General features: G+C 36.1%; 1 protein-coding gene across 2 annotated transcripts in view; it reads right to left on the reverse strand.

The window, feature by feature from the left end:
* Positions 1–21,276, reverse strand: part of LOC126334824 (uncharacterized) — a 377,818-nt gene that overhangs the window by 141,247 nt on the left and 215,295 nt on the right. For both annotated transcript variants that reach the window (XM_049997482.1, XM_049997483.1), the window contains 3 exons: positions 3,026–3,124; positions 2,691–2,901; positions 1,481–1,667 (listed from right to left, as the gene is read on the reverse strand). In XM_049997482.1, coding sequence (XP_049853439.1) covers positions 1,481–1,667; positions 2,691–2,901; positions 3,026–3,124 — 497 coding nt within the window. The remainder of the gene's footprint in view (positions 1–1,480; positions 1,668–2,690; positions 2,902–3,025; positions 3,125–21,276) is intronic.

The raw sequence follows: 21,276 nt of genomic DNA on the forward strand, positions 1-21,276 counted from the left end.
CTTTCCCATTTTGGAAAAGTTAGCAAATTTCTTTATGAACAAAATAGATGAAGCAGTATTCCAGGGAATAGTACCAGGAAAATACAATGTATTGTACTGTTGGAGATACATGGATAATATTCTCTGCTTGGTAGATGAACCAGAATATAAGATGGGACAACTACACACAAGAGTTAGTTATATGCTCTACACAATAACATAATGATCAATTCAAGAAAGGACACTCAGACCAAATGAACTTCCTATATATATCCAGCACAAAGAAAAATAACCAATACTCATTCAGGAAAAACACCACAACAGAGATAATACTACACCAATCATCTGACCTCCCACAGACCCAAAAAGGATCAACTCCCACTTTATACATGGTCTACAGATTAGGGCTTACAACCCAACAAACACAACTATAATACGGAGTTGTGCGTAATAATTCAGACAGCAAAAAATAATAGATAACAAGAATCTTTCATTGCAAAATTGAATAAGAAAATCCAGGAAAACATAAAAAATCACTAAACAGATCCAGAGACCCACACCACCCACAACAAACACACGTGCCAATAGCACCACCATGACACAACAAAGAAACTCAACAGAAAAGCTGGTACACATTCACATATGGAAACAAACGGACACATAGAAATGGAAACATCCTCAAGAAACAAGGAAAAAAAGTCATACTAAAGCATAACTCTCTACAGAAATGTCTAATGAAGAAAGACAACAGTGGCAGTATTATGAAAAGGATAGTTTGCTAGTCACCATATTGAGGAGACATTGAATAACAGACTGGCACAAAGAAAGACTGTTAAACATCTACATCTATATCCATACACTGCAAAGCACTGTGAAGTACATGGCAGAGGGTATGTGCCATTGTACCATGTGAGCTTTCAGCCAAAATGCCTCGTTCTGAAATAGGCAACACACAGTTTTTCAGAGTCTGGGGCCTTTCAGCTGTAAACTCAAATGCTTAGCATTCTTTTCGTTGTGCCTGTCTACTACTCAACATCTTCTTTATATTGTAAGTAGTGATCTATTCTTTCCGTAATGCTGTCATTAACCCATCCTGGATTTTTCAGGTTGTTTGAATATGACACTGACAGACCAAAAATCTGACATTTATCAAATCCATTGTAACACTTGCAATGCTCTTTACTTAGGTCAGACTAGCAGAATTTTTTAAATAAGTTATAAAGAACACACAAAAGTATGTAAATATGGCACCAGCTACTCAACATTTGAGAAACACCTCTCACAAGAAAACCACCATCTTACGAAAACAGAATCATACATGAAACTAGTCAGCTTCAGCAATAAGAAACAGCTTGTATGTATGTCACTGCCTGTGTGCTTCCTGAGGCATCAACTGTTCAGAGCCTTTTCCCAGTATGTATTTTGACATGTGAAAGAGCCAAAACAGAAGATAGCAAATGATTATTGAAGCGGACAGTAAAGCTGACAACTAAAACATTACCAGTTTTCTGGAACATCAAGTACTCTGGCAACAGCTATCTGAGTCAAGTCCATCCACTGTGTTGAAGGATAGATATCCATTCCATCCTCTATAGGAATGCAGACACAGCTTTGTGTTTCCATTGTGAAATGATACTGACTTCCAATATCAAACTGACCTTTCACAACATGTTTTGTTTTTGACTTTGCTGTAATAAAAAACAACTTTTGACAAAAAACAATTGATTAAACCATAATACCTGCTGCATAAGTAAGCTTTCTTGAAATTCTGACATTAAGTTCTAAGATAAATTAGCAAAACAACAAATTACAATTAGTTTAATACACTTTCTTTCATAGAAAGCATTGCCAAATTTAGAAACTTGCATCATCAGTTACAAAATAATTGAGAAAATTAAATTAGGATAATTTTAAGTTTAGCATTAAATTGTAGCCTGCTATATAGTGATTACATGTAAACCATAGAATAATAGTACATGTTATGTATTGTGTGATGTACTCATATATTAACTGTATCTGACATTGTCAGAAAATAAGAAATGTAGATTTCTTGGGATTAAAATTTTAAAAAAAGAAATTAGTACAATTATCTAAATCACACACAGCATAAAACATTAAAATGTGATGACTAGTTTCAGTTAACCAAGCATTCATCTTCGGATCTGAGAATGTCCAAAGAACAGAAAATTACTGCTCAGTCTGTCGATCAGATCATTTCTTTATACAGAGAATAAGAACAGTGCTATCATATTTTCCAGGGGCATTCCTAATGATAACATTGTCTGTGATGAATACTCGCTGTCAGGGACAACATACTGGGTTCTTTTATTTAAGACGTCTTCATTGTCTTGGTGCTCAGGTCTTGGCACGTCTGAGTTAAAACTTATAATTTCAAAGACTGGTCCTGAAATACTATCTTCTTCATATAACTAAACATATTTAATAAACTCAAACTCATTAAAATCATCAAAGTGCTTCTTTCCATTCCTATAGTCTTGAACAAATCAGAACTACCCATTGTTATCTAAAGGAGGCAGTATCAGATAGATTAGTTGGCAGTACCTACTACTGCTTAAAAATTGTTTGGGCAAACTTCAAACTGAAACTACTGCAGGAAAGTAAAACTAATGCTGTATGTTGTTGTTCACTCTTCAATACAAACATTTTCAGCTAGATGTAAAATATCAAATTTTTGTGGTCAATGAACTTGCCTTCTGTGTCTGTTGCAGGCCAAGTAGCGACCTCACCAACTCTCTTTTTATCTCCTGACTTAAGGGCATCTCGAAGTGTTACAACAGGTTTTTTTACTCTTTCATACAAAATTTCAACAATTTTGGCTGCTCTGTTGGCCAATTCATGTGATTCAGCAACAATAATACCAACTGGTTGGCCATTGAACTTTATTTCTCCTGAACAGAATACCTTTGACATAAAAAAGGTAGTGAGTTACATAATAAAATGTAAAAGTGAAATATGATAATAAACATACAACAAACTGACACTATTACATCAATAATTCATTCAATTTTTACCCAATATATATTACCTCTTCATCAATTGTAACAAGGCCACTTAACGGTAAGGAGAATGAGTTTTTCCCTGGTATGTCCTTCGAATCATAATATGCTACAACTCCTTCAAGTGCCTGAGAAAAAAATGTCAGTGTAATCTATTATTATCATGAACTGTGGAAATTTTGCAATTCAACATACAAAATCATTAATAAAAATTTTCTAACTTCATTTCATCTTCAAACAATAATCATATTATTAATTAATGAAACAATTACAATATCTGAGTGGAATACAAATAATAGAATCAGTAAAGACAAATGCTCATCATGTAGAGAAGGCACTGAGCAATGGATAGGTGCCTACACAAAAAATTGACACTGTAACTCAGCTTCTGAACATTCATCCTCTCCTGAGTATGACTCCCTCCCCCATGCCAAACAAACACACTCACATAAATATATACTTACACCTACATTAACCCCTTGAATAAGGTAAGCATAATAGAGCATAGGACATTTGCAATGAAAATGGAAGAGCTGGGAAAAAGGAAAGTGTTAGGACTTGGGAGAGAGAAAAGGAGACACGAGAAGAGAAGATGACTGTGGAGCAAACAACGTTCACAAAGGTGCAATCAAGTGTATGTGCCCATTCCTGAGTTTTAGATTAGCAATTACAATAGGACAAGATGACAGTGTAAATACCATTCTGGTTCTATTATGTCAACTGAAATGATGGCCAGAGAGAGCAATGAACCTTGTGCATTGAAAAGCAGGAAATAGGGTTGGTAGAAGAGAGAAATTTGGTGGGCCAAAGGTGCCATCAGAAAACAGCACATTGTGAGCTCAAAGGACGTATTGGGCAGGCATTTCCCAAGGCAATGAACTGCCAGCAGGAGTAGCATTAGGTTGGACAAGAATACTTTGTAGATTCAACAGAGAATTAAATGTCACCTTGTGAAGAATAAGAAGATTTTTAAATAAAATAGTCATTGTTTCAGTGTACAATGAAAAGAAACTCCAGCCTTATATGTCACTTCTGTGCCCTTGCCCCTTTAGTACTCCCTCATCACTCATTTTAATCAGACCTGCTGTACAACACTGTCTGGCCACAGTATCAAGAGAAAGAAAGATTGATAGATACAGAGAGGGGGGGGAGAGGGAAAGAGAGAGAGAGAGAGGGGGGGGGGGTCTGTGTGTGTGTGTGTGTGTGTGTGTGTGTGTGTGTGTGTGCGTGTGTGTGTGTGTGTGTGTGTGCGTAATTTGTTACTGTAAACTAGTGTTGCCTTGACTTCATCAGGGATGAAGTCAAATACTTTTATAATTGTATTTTGTCCCTTTTATATGCCAGAATCAAGTTAAGTCATTAATCATGCTACAGTTATCAATGCTAGTTTCAGTTCCAAACTCTCAATGGTTGTTCAGGACAAAGGTTCTATGGGAGTAAATCTACTGTGAAACTACTGTTAGTAGATCCAGTTCTTCACTATGTTCATCAGGAGGTTTTAGGATGTATAAGACATGTGCGGTTAATCTGATATCATGAAGGACTATGTCTAAAAATAAGTCAGTCAGTCTTTGAACATACAAAAAATTTTGTAAAGTACAGAATATTAAATAAAAAGAACACTGAAAATGTGATAAAAGAACTAAAATCAGTGGAAAGGTCCTGTAAATTGACCACTTAGGGAACTACTGATGAATACACTGCTTTGTTTCTAGACACTGTCCAAAGTATATCACACAGCAATTGTTCAATCATTTATTTATAAGAAAAAATATTGATGACACTAAATGTAAAACACAAAATACTAAACTATGGTACACTCCAAGACTCAATAAAATATGAATACTGCTTCTTATACCTAAAGATACATCTATTAAAAGTGGTGAAGTTAAGAAATATATGCAAAACACAAACAAGTCTACTAAACTGAAATTAAAGTAGCCATGTGTGAACCAAATAACAGTTACATTTTGAAATCTAAAAATAGTTGTAATGCAGCACGAAATGTCATTAAAAGAGATATAATTCAATAAAAAAAAAGACAATACCATTCCCATAGATACGAATGTATTAAATGAATACTTTGTAAACTGTACAGGCTGTAAGCATTCCAGCTGCAGCAACAAGGCAGTTGTTTAGACACTTCTACCCAAAGAAAAAAATACAATCACCTTCTCACAGTCTAAAATTACTTTCTACAACACCTTCTTATGGTCTAAAATTGCCCTCCACAAAATTAGTAAAACAATCAACAAACTTGTAAATTTTGAAACAGAGGGTTATTATGGAAGGAGGAATTTTGTCATAATGAGGATATCAACTGAAATTAAAATGCCATTGCTTTATCTAGCCAACAGGATTGTGGAAGATGGAACTTTCCCTTAAGCTCTTAATTGAACAAAGCCTTCAACTTGGTGTCACACAAGACTAAATTAATAAAATTAGCTCACTATGGCATCTGACAAAGAGTCTCTTTGCCTTTAAATATGTCTGCTTGTGTCTGTGTATGTGCGGATGGATATGTGTGTGTATGTGTGTGCGAGTGTACACCTGTCCTTTTTTTCCCCTAAGGGAAGTCTTTCCGCTCCCGGGATTGGAATGACTCCTTACCCTCTCCCTTAAAACCCACATCCTTTCGTCTTTCCCTCTCTTTCCTGAAGAAGCAACCATCGGTTGCGAAAGCTAGTAATTCTGTGTGTGTGTTTGTGTGTTTTGTTAATGTGCCAGTCTGCCGGCGCTTTTCCGCTTGGTAAGTCTTGGAATCTTTGTTTTTAATATATTTTTCCCATGTGGAAGTTTCTCTCTATTTTATTTACATCATGACTATTTATTTATTTATTTATTTATTGTTCCGTGGGACCAAATTAAGGAGAAGTCTCCATGGTCATGGAACGAGTCAATACATGAAATTATAACACGATAGTAGAAACAGATAAATTGAAATTTAAAAAAACATATTCAGGTGTCAAGTCGTAAGTTTAAATAAAGAAAATCAACAATGTAACACTGGAATTTGCTTAATTTTTTAGCACTTCCAGGAGCTCCTCGACAGAATAGGAGGGAGCCATGAGGAAACTCTTCAGTTTAGACTTAAAAGAGTTTGGGCTACTGCTATGATTTTTGAGTTCTTGTGGTAGCTTATTGAAAATGGATGCAGCAGAATACTACACTCCTTTCTGCACAAGAGTCAAGGAAGTGCATTCTGCATGCAAATTTGATTTCTGCCTAGTATTAACTGAGTGAAAGCTGCTAACTCTTGGGAATAGGCTAATATTGCTAACAACAAATAACATTAAAGAAAATATATACTGTGAGGGCAATGTGAGAATTCCCAGACTATTGAATAGGGGACAACAAGAGGTTCTTGAACTTTCACCACATATAGCTCGAACAGTCCATTTTTAAGCCAAAAATACCCTTTTTGAATAAGAAGAATTACCCCAAAAAATAATACCATATGACATAAGCAAATGAAAATATGCGAAGTAGACTACTTTTCGTGTTGAACTGTCACTTATTTCAGATACTTTTCTAATGGTAAATAAAGCAGCATCTAGTTTCTGAACAAGATCCTGGACATGGGCTTTCCACAACAGCTTACTATCTATCCGAACGCCTAGGAACTTGAACTGTTCAGTCTCGCTTATAACATGCCGATTCTGTCTGATCAAAATATCGGTTCTTGTTGAATTGTGAGTCAGAAACTGTAAAAGCTGAGTCTTACTGTGATTTAGCATCAAATTATTTTCCACAAGCCATGAACTTATTTCATTAACTACATTATTTAATATTGTTTCAATATTAAACACAATATCCTTCACTACCAAGCTGGTGTCATCAGCAAACAGAAATATATTTGAATCACATGTAATACTAGAAGGCATATCATTTATATAAATAAGAAACAGCAGTGGCTCCAGCACCGGCCCTTGGGCAATGCCCCACTTAACAGTGCCCCATTGGGACTTGAACATCACTACCACTCTCAATATTGCGGAGAATTACCATCTGTTTTCTTTTCTTAAAGTAAGAGGTGAACCAACTGTAAGCTACTCCCCTTACTCCATAATGGTTCAACTTCTGCAGAAATATTTTGCGGTCAATGCAGTCAAAAGCCTTCGTTAAATCAAAGAAAACACCTAGCGTTCATAACCTTTTATTTAATTCATCCAAAACCTCACAGAGAAAAGAGAATATAGCATTTTCAGTTGTTAAACCATTTCTAAAACCAAACTGCACATTTGACAGAAAATTATGTGAATTTAAATGCTCCAGTAACCTTGTATGTACAACCTTCTCAATAACTTTAGCGAACACCGATGGCATAGAAATAGGTCTAAAATTGTCAACATTATCCCTGTCGTCCTTTTTATAAAGTGGCTTCACTACCGAGAACTTTAATTGGCCAGGAAACCGACCACTCCTAAAGGAAAAGTTACAGATATGGCTAAGTACTGAGCTAACATACATAGAACAATACTTCAATATTCTGCTAGATACCTCATCATATCCATGAGCGTTCTTGGTCTTTAGTGATTTAATTATTAACTTAATCTCCCTCTTGTCAGTATCATGGAGGAGCATTTCAGATAACAGTCTCGGGACACTTTTTTCTAAGAGCGCTATATGATTCCCTGTTGGGACTAGGTTTCTATTTAGTTACCCTTCTATATTCCAAAAGTGATTGTTTAATACTGTACATATATGTGACTTATCAGTAACACAGACATTCCCACTATGCACTGATTCTATATCCTCGACCTGTCTCTGCAGACCTGCCACTTCCTTTATGACTGACCATATGGTTTTAATTTTATCCTGAGACTTAGCTATTCTATCTGCATACCACATACTTTTTGCCTTCCTAATAACATCAATACTGTTTGTAATCGTCTACTGCATTTAGATTTTGCCTGTTTCTAACGTTTTGATATAATTGCCACTTTGTTCTACAAGATATTCTTATCCCTCTAGTCAGCCACCCAGGCTGCCTATTTGTGCTAGTACCCTGTTTTGAACGTTCTAATGAAAAGCAACTTTCAAAGAGCACTAGAAAAGTCTTGAGAAAAGCATTACATTTATCGTTTACTGTATCAGCGCTACAGACATCTTGCCACTCATGATCCTTGATAAGGTTTACAAAGGCCTCTACAGCAACTGGATCAGCTTACCTAAACAATTGATAATTATATTTAACATGTGTTGCAGCACAAAAATCTTTTAGAGTTAAAATTTGTGCATCATGATCTGAAAGGCCATTCACCTTTTTGCTAACAGAATGCCCTTCTAGTAATGAGGAATGAACAAAAATGTTGTGTATAGTTGTTCTACTGTTCCCTTGGACTCTCGTTGGAAAGAATACGGTTTGCATAAGATTATATGAATTAAGGAGATCTACCAGCATCTCTTTCCTTGCACAATCACTTATACAATTAATATTGAAGTCACCACATATAACTAACTTTTTGTATTTCCTATAAAGTGAACCAAGAACCTCCTCTAGCTTTAGCAAAAATCTTGTGAAATCGGAGTCTGGGGATCTATAAATAACTACAGTTAGAAGTTTAGCTCCGTTAAATTTAACCACTCCTGCACAACATTCAAACAACTTTTCAGTGCAGTACTTTGAAACATCAATTGACTCAAATATGATACCGTTTTTCACATACATGGCTACTCCCCCACATAGCAAAGAGCTCCTAAAAAGCTGCCAGCCAACCTGTATCCTGGTAAAGGAAGCCTCTGAATTATCTCCTTGTTTAAGAAGTGTTCAGATATACCAACAATTTCAGAGTCAACATCTATAAGCAGTTCACTGACTTTATCTCTAATACTTTGTATATTTTGATGAAATATACTAATTCCCTCATTGCTCGGATACCTAAGCTTTGTCAAAAGTGGTTCTTTTGTTAGAGAGACTTCCCTTAAGCAGGGATACCTCTCAGCTGACTTCAATCTAAAAAAGGTGCAGCTCTATCACCCACTACTGCAGAAATTTTCCCATGAGTGATCCCACCACCCCCACCTATGCCATCACCTATAAGCTTTGCCAACCTCCCCTTCCCATACCTGTTGAGTTGCAGGCCATGGCTAGTGAATCCTGTCCTGCTGGTAGACTCCACCGCCACCACTGAAATGTGACACATGCTTTCTGTCATCAGCAGACCCCCAAGTCTCATGTTATTACACCTGACGGCTGTTTTAAGATGAGGCCGATCGTGACGCTGAAACAGTTCCACGAAATACACATTCGTGTTGCCAGTCTGAGTGGCTATCTTTTCCAGGTCACCATCTATGTCATACTGCCCATTCCTATCAATACTATTACCAGCCCCACCCACAATCACTACCTGATTCTCTTTAGTAAATTCCCTACATAACCCCCCTATGTTAACAGTCACCTGAGGCAATCCTGCATTAGGCTTCACTATGCTGGTGACCTGGTATTCACTCCCCAGCACTTCCTGCAACTGCTGGCCTACACCTGTGCCATGAGAACTACCTAACAGCAGAATCTTCTTCTTCCTCTTCGACTTTGCAACTGTCCTAGCCACTGTAACAGCTGAGGTCTGCTGCATACTTCCTCCATCTACAGCTACTAGAGTTTCCTCTCCACTAGACTCTGACAGTTGGTCATATCTATTGCAAACACCAATAGTAAAACTATCTGAAAATCTTCTTCTCCTAGCAGATCTCTTGCCAACAGCCAGCTCCCATTCCCCAACCCCCTTCCCCCTCCTCATCCTATCTAGCTCCTCCTGTGCGTTTTTCAACTGCGCCTGAAGTGCACAGATCTTACGTCCTGCTCCTCTATCAACTTATTCTTGCTACATAACCTGCAGTTCCAAGAGAGGATCTCACCAGGATGCCAACTGGCTTCCCCACTGCATTCCCCCCCAGTGAAAATACTTCAAACAAGTCTCACACCGCAATCCACTACTCATGAACCTACGGCAAAGCCCACACTTCTCACTCATGGTAAAATCTTACACTTATTGAAACAAGAAAACTACTTTATCTAAGTTCCGCTACTACAATAAGAGGATGTTAAAAACCTGACTACAGTAATCACAAACTTACTCTACAAGTGAAGTAACTACTATTATTAACAGTATTAATCAACAATAAATGAGAATATAACAAAAGACTAATACAGAAAGACAATCAAACATCTAATGACACAGAAATGAAACTGAAAACAGTTCCCACAAGGTTCTTCTAAAATTATTTCACCAGAAAAACCAAGAACACCGCTTGAAGACTACTAAAGTTCCTAAATAAACCACTATACACACACAATTAATTAGTACTTAGCTTTCGATGAACCGCTACAGCTGCAACTGGTCAGTGTGGAATGTAAACACAGCTAAGAGGTTCAGTTGTTCGATACGAAACACTCACAAATATCAGGTCACAACACAAGAAAGGCAGAGGTGAATGAACAAACCACTAATAAGTCACTTATATAGTAAATATTATCACAAAAACCATTAAAATATGTATCTGAAACATAAAAATATATAAAAACTTAGAGAGCGATCTCACACGCAGTCACTCGCTTATGACGTCACACCAATCACTGATGTCTAGCCAACCAGCTGCCCATTAACAAAACAAAAACAGAACAAGTTTGGTTCAATTTCGGAGCAATGAAGTCTGAGAATAAGAATGTGAAATTACTTGGACTTGTGACTGACAAAATACTATTACGTAATGGACACATATATTACTTAAGCAGCAAGCTGTCAAGAGTTTTATTTTTGTTACATAAATTAAGACAAAATATCAGTAAAACTATGCTACTGTACTCTTATTATGCCTTCTCCCACTCACGTCTTCAATATGGAGTACTGTCATGGGGAAATGCACCAGATTCAGCTTACATTGCTCAATGGCAGAAGAAAGCCTTTAGATGTATTCTAGGCCTGCCTCCCAGACAGACTTGCAGACGTCAGTTCAGGACACTTACATAATGACAGTCGTCAGCCTTAACATCCATTAACATTTACGCTAAAGAAAATTTAAACAAACTTAGGCTAAGGAATAATGTTCATTTGCACAACACAAAAAATAGACATGACAGATTTACTATACTCAATACTTTCTTGCCCACACAATAGCCATAAACACATGAGTCTGAAATCCTTCAACAAATTTCAGAAGCAGTTCACTTGACTCCCTTACACAAGTACAAAAAAGCTTTAGAAAGTTTGCTAAAAGAGTGAGAATTTTACACAGTTGATGAATTCATGGAGAGTGATTTCCAAGAACTGTGCTTTGGGTAGCTGTAAGTGTCAGTAAAATTGCAAGTAATGACCATACAGTTAGAGCTCTGCATTTATATACATGTAATAAATATATAAGTATTTCTTCAACTAGTCATGAGTAGTCATAAACTGTAAACTTATGCAATTGATATATATAAGTATGTAACTGATATACAACTGTAATTTAGCATTTATGTATCTATGAGTGTTAACAAGTATTCCAGTAGCTATATATTGATGTTCATAAATATATTAGCAACTGACACTAAACTCTTACTGAGGTGTACTTTTATTTGCTCATAATGTTGATGTATTAATTTTATTAACTGTACTTAACACATTGACAAGAACCATTCTATCAAAATACACTTAATGGCTGATAATAAACATCTAAACATTCTATTGTAAATTTTGTGTAAAATACACCATACAGATTCACGCTCCCTGGAGTACCCAGTGACACCCATATCCCACAGACAAAGTAAGTATTTCTCAGCTGAGAAGTGTTTAGCACATCACAAACATGCTTTGTTTCTTAACATGGAAGCAGGTACCCTTCCTCTTTTCAGATGGAAGCAATTACTGGAAATTTGGTAATATTTCAATAATTGTAAAGAGTACCCACATCGCGACACATAAATGGGTAAGTAAGTCTATAAATAATGTTATTAATGATTGATACACCGTTTAAATAACACAGTGGTGCATCATTTCAAAATATGAGATATTCTGCATTAGTGCAAATATTTGTTATGTGTTGTATTATGTCTGAGGTACTTCTTGGGTGGTGTGTGATGATTGCAGATAATCAGCAGACATCCTTATGTCATGGAAACCACGGCATGGAACTACCAACATCACACAGACTGCTCAGGGAGGCCCTCAACATCTTACAAGACAAAATTTGACAACAAAGAAACAAACAATAATTGATCACATTCCTACTAAAAAGCTTTGTACAATACCAGTCAGTGTGAATTAACTCACCACCCAATACTAATGTCTGAAGTCAGATATTTAATAAATATTCAGAGCTATGTGAATTATATCAACAGGATCCCAATATGAAGATTTTTTACAATATTACCACTTAGAACCTTCTCAATATCCCACTTTAATGGTAATATAGAGAGCTACAGAGAGTGTTCTTTGTACTTACTTCACAAGCCATTTATACAAACAGCAGTGATCGTAGATATTTTGGACAGAGATGATTAGCTTAAATTATATTTACTTTTCATTCCATGAATCCCTACCATTCTAATGGTTGTGTACCTTGTTAGAAGATGACAATACATAATACATACTTACATAGACCAAAAGATATGCTATTTTACCTTCCACAGAACCCAAATGAAATTATCTTTATGGGTGTGGAATAAGTAAAACAATCTTAAACATATTTCCATATAAAAGTTAATAAAATACCTGTCACTAAACATGCAAATGTACAGTACACCATGCTGCATTTGATAATACTTAGGCTATTGTAGGCACACATCATCAAAGTGAAAAATCAGCTTACAACAATTATTTACAGGGGTCACATACTGTACTGAAGACGTAAAAATGTCAGATTTTAAATAACACACAAAATATTTGATATTATTAGCAATGTATACACATCAGTTAACCGTACTAGGCAATTTGTCAATGGTGTAGAAGGAATCGGTCATCATTAGGTCCTTTAGGCTCCTCTTAAACTGTACCACATTGAAGCACCAAAGAAACTAGTATGGGCATGCCATTCAAATACACAGATATGGAAACAGGCAGAATATGGCCCTGTGGTCGGCAATGCCTGTATAAGAAGAAAAATGTCTGACGCAGTTGTTAGGTCAATTACTGATGCTACAATGGCAGGTTACCAAGATTTAGGTAAGTATGAACATGGTGTTATAGTTAGCGCATGAGTGATGGGACACAGCATCTGTGAGGTAGCAACGAAGTGGGGTTTTTCCCATACGATGAATATCAGGAATATGGTAAAACATCAAATCTCTGACAATGCTGAGGCCAGAAAAAGTTCCTGTAAGAACAGGATTAATGATAACTGAAGAGAATCATTCAACATGATAGAAGTGCAACCCTTCTGTAAATTGCTACAGATTTCAATGCTGAGCCATCAACAAGTGTCAACGTGCGAACCAGTCAATGAAACATCATCAATATGTGCTTTCGGAGCTGAAGACTCACTCTTGTACCATCAATGACTGCCTGACATATAGCTTTACGCCTCACCTGGACACATCAATTCGAATTATGGACTGTTAATGACTGGAAACCTGTTGCATGGTAGGACAAGTCTTGTTTCAAGTTGAATCGAGTGGATAGACGTGTAGGGGTATGGAGGCAAACTCATCAATCCATTGACCCTGCATGTCAGCAGGGGACTGTCCAAGCTAGTGGAGGCTCTGTAATGGTGTGGAACATGTGCAACTGGAGTGATGTGGGACCCTTGATACATCTAGATAGGACTCTGACAGGTGACACATATGTAAGCATCCAGTCTAATCACATGCATCCATTCATGTCCATTGTGCATTCTGATGGACTTGGGCAATTCCAGCAGGACAATGCAACACCCCTTATGTCCAGAATTGCTACAGAGTGGCTCCTGCAACACTCTTCTGAGTTTAATCACTTCTGATGACCACCAAACTCCCCAGACATGAACATTATTGAACATATCTGGGATGCCTTGCAACATGCCGTTCATAAGCGATTTTTACCCCCTCGTAATCTCACAGATTTATGGACAACCCTGCAAGTTTCATGGTGTCATTTCCTTCCTGCACTACTTCAGATATAAGTCAAGTTCGTGACATGTCACGTTGCAGCACTTCTGTGTGTTCACGGGGGCCCTACACAGTATTACACATGTATACCAGTTTCTTTGGCCCTTCAGTGTACATTAGTCATTAAACAATTAATGATTCCTGGAAAGTTATTGAAAATCTGTGCTCCTGAATAACGGACACCTTTTGTACCAAAGTAGATAACATCTTTGTGAAGATTATTCTTATTTCAAGTACTAATTCCATAAACTGAGCTCTTGGCTTGAAAAAGACTAATTTCATTAAGGATTAAATATATCCCATAGGAACCATTTACTAATGTTCATGGAAATCTCATTAACCAATATTTCCAAAGATTTACTATTTATTGCAATATTTGTAACAACTCCAAACAAAGTACACTTAGCATTGGTAATGTTACTGATGAAAGGTCATTGATATATATGAGAAAAAATAAGAGCCCTAAGACATAAGTTCATGGAACACTAAATGTAGTCAGTTCACAGTTGGGTAATGCCTGATAGCTTAATACAGAGCTCTTTTTTACTGACACCTTTTGCTTCCTATCAGAGATAAACAAAAATAGAAACAGGGAGACATTCTTCAAGCTTGCAAAATCTTATAAGTTGCTTAGTCTTCCACATGAACCCACCAAAATAACTCTTACATCCAAGACAGCTGTACATGGAATTCTTGTAAATAAGAAAGAACTTCGTACAATACTTCAAGTGTACAACACAGGATCAAGTGTTCACCTAAAACATTAAAAAGGTATTAAGACTGAAATTTTAACCCTGCAATGGAGTATGCACTAATATGAAACTTCTTGGAATATTAAAACCTTGTGCATGATGAAGACTCACACTCAGGCAAGTTCTCTACTGATTGAGCTACCCAAGCACAATTCATGACCCATCCTCACAGTGCCTCATCTTCTATCTTACAAACTTTGCAGAAGCTCTTGTGTGAAACTTACAAGACTAGCACTTCTGGAAGAAAGGATAGTGTGAAGAAATGGATTAGTGGAACTACAGCTGTGAGGATGAGTCATTAAAAATGCTTGGGTAGCTCAGTCATGAGAACCAATGTTCACAAAAGGCATTGGTCTGAGTTTGAGTCTCAGTCCGGCACACAGTTTTAATTTGCCAGTAAGTTTCAAAGTTATAACACATACAATAACTCAGACAAACTAAAGAGCTTCCTAAGTAAAGAATTAAAAATGGACAGAAAATATCCAGTCAATGATGCCAATGATAAATGTAATGTATTTCTTGTCATAATGGTCCATCATTTCAAAGAGGTATTTCCACAAAAAACAGCAAGGTTAAATAACCATAATGGACACAAGAGTTGGATTACAACAGTAATAAACCCTCCTCCAAGAATAATAGAATATTACATAAGTTATGTGAACAAATAATGATTATTCCCATCTTCCCAAATAGTACACAAGCAACACATGTATCATAAGAAAAGAGATAAAGACAATCTAAAAAGAGGTACAATGATGAGTACATTGACAAATTCAGCAACAAACTGAAAGTCATGTGGAATATTATAAAAAGGGAAAGAGGGAAAAACAAAGTAATTCATACAAACATAGAAATTAAACACAACATCTAAATGATAACTAATCCTGAAGCTGTAGTGATCACTTTCAAGGAATTTTTTAAAAACATAGCTCACGAATCAATTTAAAAATAGCCCAAACACAAAATATTCACCAGTAAATCAGAAAAATCACATAAGTACTGTCAATATTTCTTACTCCACTCAATAAAAATGAAGTAAATGGCCTCTAGGGGGAAAAATTTATTCAGTTTGCATTGATGGAATTCCATCAACTGTCATCAAAAATTGTGCACACACTATTGCTGAACTACTAACTAACCTCTGTGATTGCTCTATCCAGGAATGTACCTTCCCCATTTAATTGAAAATCTCAAAATTAATTCCTGTTTTAAAAAAGGTGGTAATAAAGGACATGAACAATAATAAAGGCTTATTACAATTTCATCTTGCTTCCCAAAAGTATTTGAAGAATTATACATATAAAACTGATGGGCTTCACTGACAAGAAAGGTATACTGAATATATTTTAACAAGGGTTTAGAAACAAATCTAGAAGAAAGGCTGTATATGACTGCAATAATATGATAATACATCTATTAGGTAAAGAGCAACTCAGTTAAGGCATATTTCTTGATATGTCAAAGGTTTTTGATGCAGTGGATAGTAAAATATTACTAATAAAAATTGTGCAGTATGGAATCAAAGGTGTTGCAAAGAAATAGATTGCATCATTCTTAAGTAATCACACACAGAAGGTCAGCATGAAGCATGCTGACAAACAACTCAGTCCAGTAACTAAAATCCTGCATTTCATTGGGACATTCAATGGAATACAATGGAACAAAAATTTTAGCTCCGGTTTCCGGATTTTGGGATTCCGTAATCAAGGAATCAGTGGAAATACGTCTTGCCGATAATCTTATAAATCGTGACAATGGCTTTCAATTGGATAAAAATTGGAATCCTGTTATTAAAATTATACAATCACAGCGGAATTGACAGCGTCATTCGATACTCAATGACTAGATGATCTTTTACTTTCACCACCGAGGGCAGCACGTACAACTCGGCTATGCCGGGCATGTCAACACGTGAAGCATGCACTGTAGGATGCCAGTACATTTCGCATGCGCGAGATTCGGCATAAATACCGCGACTGCACCTGGGCTCTTCAGTAGTTGTGTACTCACCTGATGATGGCCGGACGTCTCTGGGCCAAAATATCGTGGCAGAATGTCGACGAGATCCGGCTGCATACCCGGAAATTATTAGAAAAACCAAAATCCTCTCTTGCAGTAAAAAATTTAGGCAAGGTGTGTGACTAGGATGTCTGCTATTCCTCCTGTGTATCAACGACTTGAGCCTGAATGTTAACATTCACAGAGCCATTATTTTTCCACATTGTACTCCTCAAAGGGAACAGCACAGAGACAGTACAGAAAGCTGTGAACTTGGCTACTGAACAACTGAGCTACAAATAACAAACTACCCACCAACACTAAAAAGACTGTTTCAATGAATTTCCACACCACACACATTTTTAACAGCAATTAAAATTCCAATGAAAACTAACTCTGAATTCAAGTTCCTGAGTTTGTGGTTATGAGATAATCTGAAATGGAATAAACATACTGAACTGATAAATGCTAGCCTAAGTGCTGGCTGCTATGCATTGCGTATACTGTAAGTATGCACTAGCCAGAAAACAGTAATAAGTGCATACCATGCATACATACAGATTCACTTAAGATATGTTATTTTGTTCTGGAGAAATTCTCCAGCTGCTGTTAGCTCTTTTAGAACTGTGAAGAGAGCTATGGGGATCATTAATGGTATCAAAACTAGAGACTCTTACAAACCCATTTTCAGGAAGCTGAAGATCCTAAAACTGCTTGAGACTGTAAGATTCTTAAAACAACCACATAGTCCCAACTGAATGCACTCAAACCTACATTTTTTATATACTAACACACAACTCTTACAAAAGGGTGCAGTCCAAATGGGTCTCCATTCTTTCAATGTGATAAGCTCCCATCAAGTCTAAAATCTACGGAAGGCAATACACAATTTTGTAAAGCTTTGAACTCTTATTTACTGCACCATTATTTTTACTCTATGAAAGAAGATCTAGTACATTAAACTTATAAGTTATGTTTAAGTGTAACACAGGGACTATTCAATGAAGCAAACCTGTTGCAAAGTATTGTACGTTAACTATAACCTACCCACTGTAAATGTTAGTATATTTTACCTGACATCTGTAGTACACTACGTAATATCAGATCGCATGGACCAAATAAAAAAATAAGATATGAATCTCTTTGCAGCTTTACCTGTTATAACATAATACTATAATTTAGTTACAAAATATTGTGATCTACACAGCCAAAGGCCTTTGACATGTCACAAAATATACAGTAGCTTGTAATTTATTGCCTACTGAATTAAGTACATTCTCCCTGTATATGTAAATAGCCTTCTCAATATTGAAACTATTTAGAAATCCAAACTGTGGCTTTCACAATACATTATTTCTAGTCAGATGGTTAAGAAGCTAACTGTATGTTACCTTGTCTAAAAGTTATGGGATAAGGGATTAGAAATAGAAGATCCATACTTCTGGGATGATAAACAAGTGATTATTCACTCTGAAAACAAAATGAATTTTACATCTGGCAATATCATTGATGAAACGTCATCGATATTCACAAGAAAAAGTAAGTTTAAAGATCAGAATTTGTTGATGCTAAAAATGAAACTGTTTGAAAATGTATTGTAAGTAAACCACAATCTACCCACTGTAAAAGTTAGTATATTTTATCTGACATCTGTAGTACACTATGTAATATGTAATCACATGGAAAAAACAAAAAATAAAAAGATATGAACCTTTTTGGAGCTTTACCTGTCAGTTACACTTAGTTTAGTGTGAAAAATTTAAAAATATCCTAGAAAACAAAATGTCCTACATCACATTCTTCACAATAGTACCTGGTATCTCTTCTTGTCACATTGCCAGATCTCACCTTGCTTCTTTCTGTACAAACTTTACATCTCCTCTTATGCCATTCTGATTTTTGTGAAGCAAGAATCAGTTTGGGAAAATATCTTCAACTGAGTCTATTTACAGGTGTACTGTTTTGGGTGGAAGTTGATTCAACTAGGCCGGCCACCTTTGTCCACCAAATCCTCTGCCAACTCAGCAATGAACTCAACAAAATGTTTATTAGTAGGCCACAACATTTTATAAAAAACATACAAATTTATGATGATCATCATTAAAAAGTGAAAAAAACTTTCTTCCGTCAGCTTTCTTCTTCTCCCAGCACCCTTGTTTTTATTGTCATCTTAAGCATAAATAGGTTTCATCTTCTCTATGATTTCTAACTTCATTTTGGCGTTGACATTAGTTGCTGTAATTTTGCGTTTTGTTCTCAAAATAAGTCTTTCCATTTCACAAAAATAGCAAACGGTCTCATCTGCAAAAAAGAAGTTCATCTTTTTCAACCTCTTTGTTACTAGATCTTTAGCTAGCCCTTTGATATTTTTCATTACTTTATCCATTGTGTTGGTTTCCTTTCTCCATAAATGATCAAGTAAACCAAGGCTAGTGCAAAAACGGTCCATGCATAGTTACACCTTTACCACAGACACTTTCACACAGTCTACTTACTTCATGTAAAACCTGACTACCAGAATATATATTACATAATTCAAAATTTACCCACTTTAACATAAAGTACAAAATCTACACCATATTTGTTAGGCTTATTTTTCATGTGCACATTCAAACTAAGGCTGCTTCTAAAAGGGAAAATTCCTTCATCTATAATGATATTTTCTCCTTATTTGTATGCTCTCTCATTTTTTGTCATGCATATATCAAAGATGGGTCTTACCTTGCGAACAGGATTGTGCCCTTCTTGATATTTTAAAATAAAATTTGCATTATTTATGATGTGTAATGATCACAGAATTGACAGAAAACTATCTCTTAGTGTACACTTTCTTGGAAGTAGGTTTGAAGTACAGAATTTGTGACCAATAGTTGCCCAGTTTCAGTTTTCTAGCAAGGCACATTGATAAAACCACACCAAAAACTTAAACAGTTCACTGAGCTTCACAATACTCCCATTATGCCAACGTAACTGCACCTTTAAGATCTCTATATCATTCAGTTTGTCAATAGTTGTTCTAGGATAGCAGTTTGCCTCTCCTTTTGCCATCTTCAGTAGTAAGTTGTCAAAAAAGTATGTGAAAAATCAACACAGAAGAGTTCTGGTTAATCTGAATTAGAATTCCACATGATTCTTCAAAAACTGAAAGCTGTGGAATGGTAGTGTCGTAATCTGTTGACTGCCCAGTCAAAAGAGGCAGACTGATAGATGGGCGCAGAGGGGTCCCTGTCGAAATCATCAACATCGGCAGCTTCACCCTGAGTGTTCCTTGACATGTCATCATCAAAAATGCCTTCTTCTTATATAGCATAAATCATAACAACTACCTTCTGCTGTACAACACAGATAAAAATGCAACAAAACAAATAGCTTTCAAAACTAAAAATTTATTCATCAAGCTCAGAATCACTATTGTTCAATAAAAACTCTATCTCATCTTCACCTAAAGCCATCTTGAAGAGAAACATAAAGCATGAAGCTAAAAACAGAGACAACAATCAAGGTCTGGTTTGTGGCACATAAAAACTGTGTGCAGGACCAAGATTCAAACTAGGGATCTTTGCCTTTCGTGGGCAACTCCTCTACCAATTGAGCTACCCAAGCATAACTCACAAACCATCCTCACACCTTTACCTCCACCAGTTCCTTGTCTCCTACCTTCCAAACTTCTCCTACCTTCCAAAACTCATTCTGAAAACAATCAAGGTCCTTTGCTCCAATGTGGCGTGAGGCGCTGCATAGCAATGAGATGAATCAAAATGCACCAAAGCAATTAACATTTGCTTCCCACTGTAAGAGTGACAGGTGGTGCCAACAATATTTCTTTCATGATAGTACAAGAATCACAGAATACCTTCATAAAGATGACAGACAATAAAAAAGAGGGATACATTTACAAAGCTCAGAAATTTTTCAACATAGGTCCTATCTATTTTTTTTTTTTTTTTTTTTTTTTTAAGTAAATCCATGTGACATAGGAACTACATGGTTCATTTCCAAAGTGTTAACAGGCCTTGCTAAACTGCTCTTATTTGAAGTCTGATGTTAAGCAGAACCATTTCACATTGACGAACAAATCCATGCATTGCTCCAGGCAAAGAATATCCTATACCTACAGCTTTAAATTTATAGTTATTTTTTATATAGATGACAACTCAACCTTTCTGCATTGATTCTGCACTAGCAAACTGCTTATTATAATATTATTTATTTATTGACTATATTCCTGAAATGACATTATGTTGTGACAAAATTTGTACACAAATTGATTTTTATTTCTATTGTTTATTTTAATAGGGCCAAATATCATCTATTTTGTTTCTCAATGCCATAAAATTTCATTGGATTTCACTAAACTGATTCCTCCTTTTTGTCCTTCTTTACTGTTTGTGTAACTTCAATCATTTGAATCTCTTTCTATTCCATCTAGCATATATGCCAAGTGGTGATTGTAATAGCAGCACTA

The sequence above is a fragment of the Schistocerca gregaria genome, chromosome 2, assembly GCF_023897955.1.
Source record: "Schistocerca gregaria isolate iqSchGreg1 chromosome 2, iqSchGreg1.2, whole genome shotgun sequence".
Lineage (NCBI taxonomy): Eukaryota > Metazoa > Arthropoda > Insecta > Orthoptera > Acrididae > Schistocerca > Schistocerca gregaria.